General features: G+C 47.4%; 1 protein-coding gene across 1 annotated transcript; it reads right to left on the bottom strand.

Moving 5' to 3' along the window:
* Window positions 1-233: 233 nt before the first annotated feature.
* On the bottom strand, window positions 234-1123 carry LOC136550704 (uncharacterized). The gene is made up of 4 exons (XM_066542307.1): window positions 961-1123; window positions 691-888; window positions 548-611; window positions 234-241 (listed from the first exon to the last, which is right to left on the bottom strand). Exons 1-4 carry the CDS (start codon window positions 1087-1089, stop codon window positions 234-236), a joined length of 399 nt encoding a protein of 132 aa, XP_066398404.1. The 5' UTR covers window positions 1090-1123.
* Window positions 1124-6906: the final 5783 nt, after the last annotated feature.

Below are 6906 nucleotides of genomic sequence, written 5' to 3'. Positions count from 1 at the left end.
TGAGCGTGGGCGTATGGCCGGGCTCGAACTCGTGCTCCGGGCTCTAATCTGGGCGAGTGTCTGAGTGTTGGCCGTGTCTATGGTGCTGTTGCCCATATAGTACCTCCCGTGTGGCTTACCTGGTCCCAACCTCATGACGATGTCACCCTCGAGGTCAGCGGTGCTCGGATCAAATTCTGGCCCATGGATCTCTCTCGCCATCGCCGTGTACTCGCTGAGGCGACTATGCACGCTCAGGTTACTGTATGCCTCGGGCGGGTCCTCCGGGTTGTAGACGAGGTCGGGGTCCTTTGCCTTGCCCTTGTGTGCCAAGGCATATGCCTTGAACGAGGCGCACTCCTGGCCGGGGTGGAACCACGTCTGCAGGAAGAAGCACAACAATAAGATATTATGCATTCAGAAGTTAGCGTAGCAACAACGAAATGAAATCCGCGTACATATCTGGCTGCATATTCCTTGAGGGTAGTGGGCCCTTGTTTGTGCGAGGAACCCTGCATCATCGCACGGCAACGTGAGCGTACGGCGTGATATTGCTCATACTCCTCACTCAACCACGTGTCCACAATGGCCTCCCAGCAGTTGTCCATCCCCGCACACCAAGCAGGAGGCACCTGCACGTACACGAGCACATGACAAATCATAAATCAATTTCAGTGCAATTAATCACAGACGATGTAATCTCATGTTTACCGTCAAGTATTGCTCCTTAGTTAGGGGCAGGTGCACTGCCTGCGCTCTGGTGACTCTGTTTCCTCTGCGGGCATGGTAAATTCTTCTGCACAGGAGCTTTGTCTCGTAGAAGAGGTCCTGCACTCGGTGAACACAGACTCTGTTCACCACGTCATCCGCGTCCTCCCTACGTACTCCCTCCGCCAAGGTGTAGTAATCCTACAAGCAAATACAGTCAGTAATATACAATTAATGTGATGTTATTATTAGCATAGTGTGATGAACACGTACCCATAGCTCTTTCATCACCCGGTCGGCCTTGCTGTTATAACACCTGCCAGCTCGATCAGTCTGATCGCTGGCGGCGTGCCAGTGGGACCACTTCATGGCGGGCTGCACAACACCATCGATCCTCACCATCCCGGGGTAGTTTGCCCTGCACAGAAGACCCAGGATCCCGTTTACTCGGCGAGAGTGACTCCTTGGGATCACCATTTCCCAATCCCTGCACAAAGTTATTGAGATTGAATATTAGTTTCTGTTATAACTTAAAAACCTGTGAATTAGTGTTAACATGCAAAAATTACTTACTTAGTTCCGGATGGTCGAATCACTGGCCGTCTCTGTATGGGTAAGTCTGGGAGGCGCGACGACCCTCGCATCCAAACCGTAGGCACCCCATTTTCCTCTGCCACCAAGTCGGCATCCTCCTCGCGCTCAACCCGCTTGGAAGCATCCTCCCTCCGTGCCTCCTCCACCGCCTCCGCTATCTCCTCCCTGGTCTCCTCCTCCTCCTCATCCTCCTCCGTGGCCGCTACGAACTCGTGGTCGTCGTCCTGTGGAGGAGGTGTCAGCTCTCGACGCCCTCGTCGTCGCCGTCCTCCTCCTCCACCCTGGGCTCCTCCTCCATCCTGGGCTCCACCTCCCTAGGCACGCCCTCATCGTCGTCGTCCTCCTCCTCCCTGGGCACGCCCTCCACCCTCAGTCTGTGCACGCCCTCCTCCTCCACCCTGGCTGGACCCCTCGCCACCAGCCAGTAAGGTCATAACCGACCTAAGCTTCCTGATTCCACCGCCCACCATCAATCACCTGCAACAAAAGGAATAAACTATCAGTACGCATATACAAAAGTAAATGTATCATACATGTATAAAAGAGATGCAAAATAAGTAAATGTATCATACATGTATAAAAGAGATGCAAAATAAGTAAATATATCATACATGTATAAAAGAGATGCAAAATAAGTAAATGTATCATACATGTATAAAATTGCCATAAGTACTACAGATCTTACATGTACTAGAAATAATCATCAAGATCATCGATAGGTGGGCCAAAAATCTCATCATCGCTATTGTCGACGTAATTATGATCGTCTCTCAAAGTCTCATCACTAGCGACACTGCCTGAATGGTGTTGCTCAAGTAATAACAAGTCCTTCGCGTTGTGAACCTCCTCTCCATCATCCCCGTCAACAATGATCGTATCATTGTCTACTTCCATTGCGAGATCTACATCTAAGACAATCTCAAAACTCCCTTCTAATCCTTCTTCTTGAAAGAACTCTCCGTCATATGTGTTTGCATCGATGTTATAATCATCATCGTTTGGGATGGGTACTTTACCATGCGGCGATACCTTGTACACAACATCATACGCCTTAAGACGGTCTTTGGTTTGGCACGGGTATGAGAGATAATAAACTTGCGTGGCCTGTTGGGCCACAATGTACACGTCGTCTCCTAACAAGACGGATGACTTTAGAACTTCGACTAACCCAAGCTCAGGGGTCTTTATCACTTCTTTGGGATCAAACCAATGGCATTTGAATATGACATCGTACACAGAGAATGACTTGACCCTAAATTCAAATCCATTGGCAACTTGCCTCAACTCGGCACTCATAGACACGTCAGTTTTGGCCTGCTAGTTCAAGTAGGATGATTCGTTATATATTTGTCAAGTTGAGAGTTAAGTACAAACAACAAATGAAATTGAACACTACCTCCTCCTTGAACCAACAAATAAAAGTGGGATTTCGTTCTCCCGCGCCATGTCTTAGAAGGGTTTCAACTTCCGCTTCGGTGGGTTCCCTCCATGATGGACGATGGTAGAGGAGAACAAATTTGCTGTAACGGCCGTTAACAAGAGGGTTGGATGGGTGCATGCGAAATACTGACAAGAAAAGAAACAAGTTTGTGTAAAACTTACGCAATGTACGGGCCAACCTCTTCAAGGTTCCGCAACACATACAGCTGGATAGAGCGCCACTCTTCTAGGCTCAACATCTTCAAGGTAGGTTCACTTGCACTTCCGAGTTGCCCTCGGAAAAGGCTGAGGGTCGACTGATTGTCGGCAGCATTGTAACGAGGGGGTGGATTATGCACGTTAGGAAGGTTGTCGGCATAGTATCTTGTTGTGAAGTATGACACCTCCTCCACAATGGATGCCTCTGCACAGGAAGCTTCAATTTTGCATTTATTTTTGCATTTTGTTCTAAGAACCTTTAGGCATCGCTCAATTGGATAGCACCAACGGGCATGCACAGGGCCCCCCATTTTTGCCTCATATGGTAGGTGCAAGAGCAAATGTTGCATCGGATTGAAGAAGCCGGGGGGAAAGATCTTCTCCAACTTGCAGAGCAACACCGGGGCCATTCTTTCCATTTCTTCAATCTCGGTCCGAGATATCTCCTTAGCACATAGCTTGCGGAAGAACATGCTCAACTCTGCCATCACTCGCCAGATGTGATCAGGGAAATAGCCACGAACCATCACCGGAAGAAGGCGCTCAATCCATATGTGGTAATCATGACTCTTCAGCCCTGTGATTCACATGGTACTTAAGTTCACACCCCTCCTCCAATTCGCTGCATACCTGTCAGGGAACATCAACGATTGGAACCATTGAAGAACTTCTTTCTTTTGGGCCCTCGTTAGGACGAAGTCGGCCTTAGGCTTCTTCCATGACTTCCCGCGTAAGGGAGGCAACATGTTTAGCTTTGGTCTATCGCACAGCGTTGCTTGATCCAATCTAGCCTTGACATTGTCCTTTGACTTTTCCCAGTCCATGATTGTGTGAAGGACCGCCTCGGCGAAATTCTTTTCAGTGTGCATTACATCAATGTTATGTGGAAGAAGGAGGTCCTTAAAGTAAGGAAGCTTCCACAAGCACGACTTGTGTGTCCAAGCATGCTCTTTTCCATATCCCATGAAGCCCCCCTTTTCATTGTCGACCACAAGACCATCTAACATCTCAAGAACCTGGGCACCTGTCATCATTTCCGGTGCAGAGTCTTCCACTGTGACACCTTTTCGAAAGTTCTTCTTGTCTCTCCTGAATGGGTGGTCAAGAGGGAGGAATTGTCGATGTTTGTCAAACGAAGAAAACTTGCCCCCCTTCTCCAACCGAAAGAACTCCACAGCTGACTTGCATATCGGGCATGGCATCTTCGTGTGAACACACCAGCCACAAAATAACCCATAAGCCAGGAAGTCATGCATGGAATAATGGTACCAAATATGCATTCTGAAGTTTGTCTTTGTGAATCGGTCGTATGTCACTACCCCTTCGTCCCATGCACGGACCAAATCATCTATCAAAGGCTCCATGTACACACTCGTATTAGCCCCCGGGTGTCCTGGAATTATAAGTGACAAGAAAATATTTTGCCGTTGAAAGGCGACGCCAGGTGGGAGGTTGAGAGGGATGACGAATATGGGCCAACATGTGTATGGTGAAGAACCCATTCCATAAGGATTGAACCCATCAGTTGCCAGTGCAATGCGTACATTACGAGCCTCATCAGCTTTGTCGGTATGCTTCCGATCGAAGCTTTTCCATGATTCACCATCGGACGGATGTATCATCTTGTCAGTGTATCGGCGTCCAGTTTTGTGCCACGTCATCTGTTTTGCGGATTCCTCGCTCATGAAAAGCCGTTGGATCCTCGGTATGAAAGGAAGGTACCTCAGGATCTTTGCGCCGACTTTTGTTTGCGTCTTCCGACCATCACCAGATTCTAACTCAATGTACCTAGATGCCTTACACTTCGGACAGTACTTATCGTCAGCATGTTCTCCCCTGAATAAGATGCATCCGTTCGGACAAGCATGTATCTGCTCGTACGACATCTTGAGTGCGCGAAGGATTTTATTTGACTCATATGTGTTCTTTGGCAGAACGTGATCATCTGGAAGTAGGGTGCCAACTACTGTCAACAGTTGATCGAAGGATTCTCTACTCCAGCTAAACTGGGACTTCACAGCCATTAGACGTGCAATGGCATCCAGTTTAGAAACATTGGTGCGCCCGTGAAGGGGTTGTTGTGCCGCATCCAACATGGCGTAAAACGCCTTTGCAGTTTGCTCTGGCTCCTGCTCTGCACTTCCTTCATCGAAAGCCATGTCATGGTCATTTAACATTTCTGCCACCCCGGCTTCAGAATCAAACTCCTCGATCCGTTGTCTCACGACCTCTTCTCTCGCACGATGGCGTTCACCATGCATGGTCCACCGGGTATAGTTCTCTACAAATCCATTGTTGACAAGATCTTTACTCATCTCCTCATATGTTTTCATTGCCTTGTTCTTACACTTCCTACAGGGACACCAGGCATGTCGCCGTCCGTTTGCAAATGCCTTCGTCATGAAATCATTGGCCTTCTCAATCCATTCATTTGTGTATTGACCCCTCTTCTGATAGCCCGTGTACATCCACTGACGGTCATCCATCCTAACATATAGACGATATTGCAGTTTAGAGCAATAGAGTAGTAGTGCTAGAGAAAAACCATATGAGATGATAAAGAGACATTCATGTTCTTGGTCGATTCACATAGAAGATGTTTGCTAGATTGGATGATGAGATTTTACCTAAGGTTGAAAGGCCGCTATGTCACTTGTAGATGGAGGAATACATGGAACCAATTTTTTTGTAGCCACAACCATCACTAGCAAGATTTATCGAAGATTGAGGTAGAGCATCAGCAGGTTTTGTAGCGTGTCTCAACCATATACCCGAGCACCAGCGCGCGCCTAGCAGCACAACCATGTGGCTAGCACACAAAGGGGCGCTAGGTTCTATCGCAGCACTATAGGTCACATGGCATGACACTAATGAATAGCGTGTGCCCGCTGCACCAAGCAGCATACGCCTATTTTTGGAGGGTTCTTCCTCTCTGTGAGGAGGAGCCCAACAATTCAATGCAAAGTTGGGTTGTTCTTGAGGAGCCCAACAATTCAATACTAGTTTTGTGGGGTACATCTAATCTATTTTTAGATTGTAGCTAATTCATTAATACAACATTTATGATCTGAAGCTCAAACAGAATTTACATATTTCTGAAAGAAAAAATAAGAGTATATCTCCTATTGTGCAATTCATGGAAGTTTCTGTGAGTTATTTTTTCTTGATTTTAATATATGATTATACCCTACGCTGAACAATGTGCATTTGGCAAGAAGGAAGTGATCATGTGAACCAAACCATATTTCAGTTGTTTTTCTGGTTTATAAAACTAGTTTTGTGGTCTCCTCCCTTTCCTAAAGCTCAACGCCTCAAAAGTCCTCTCAACAGACTCCCCCACTTCATGCAGTTATTTCAGAATTGACCACATCATTTCACACTCTATGCACTTACGCTGCCCCTAGATCAAACCTGCCAAACCCCAACTACACAACAATGGTACCATACCAGAATTTTCAACCCCGAATGCAAGCAAGCCAGCATCTCTCTAGCATATCCCAATGGGGAATCCAGCAGTGAGAGGCTCCAGAGAAAAATGCTGGGTCAAAGTTCGGTCATAGCATATATTCCAAGTTCAGAATCACACTGTCATTATCTCATAGTTGAGGTTGATTCATCATGGGCCGATAACCACCAGTCCACCACATTCCTCTGGAATCTTTTGTTCCTGTTGAACTTCCTGGTTGTAACTAACAGGTCCTCAACGAGAATAGGAACCTAAACAAAAGGCAAGGAGGTCATGGTCTGTCAGATCAGCTGAATTTCATGAGTGGTGCACCGACAAAGCTGGCCGTGCCCGGCCGGGGATCATCGACACACACAAACATACTACTACTAACCAGCTGCAGCAGGCCGGTCCTGTGCCATGCATGCCTCCACATTCTCCACTCTCCCCACTCTGATAAAAGATGGCAGCGGCCGGCTAGCCCAGGCACTGCAGAGAGAGATGAATAATGCAGGATATGCTAAAGTGGTAGAGAGAGAGAG

This window comes from Miscanthus floridulus, chromosome 4 (genome assembly GCF_019320115.1).
Source record: "Miscanthus floridulus cultivar M001 chromosome 4, ASM1932011v1, whole genome shotgun sequence".
In the NCBI taxonomy this organism is placed as follows: domain Eukaryota; kingdom Viridiplantae; phylum Streptophyta; class Magnoliopsida; order Poales; family Poaceae; genus Miscanthus; species Miscanthus floridulus.
Note: the sequence above shows the minus strand (reverse complement) of the source record. Positions and strands in the feature narration are given on the sequence as shown.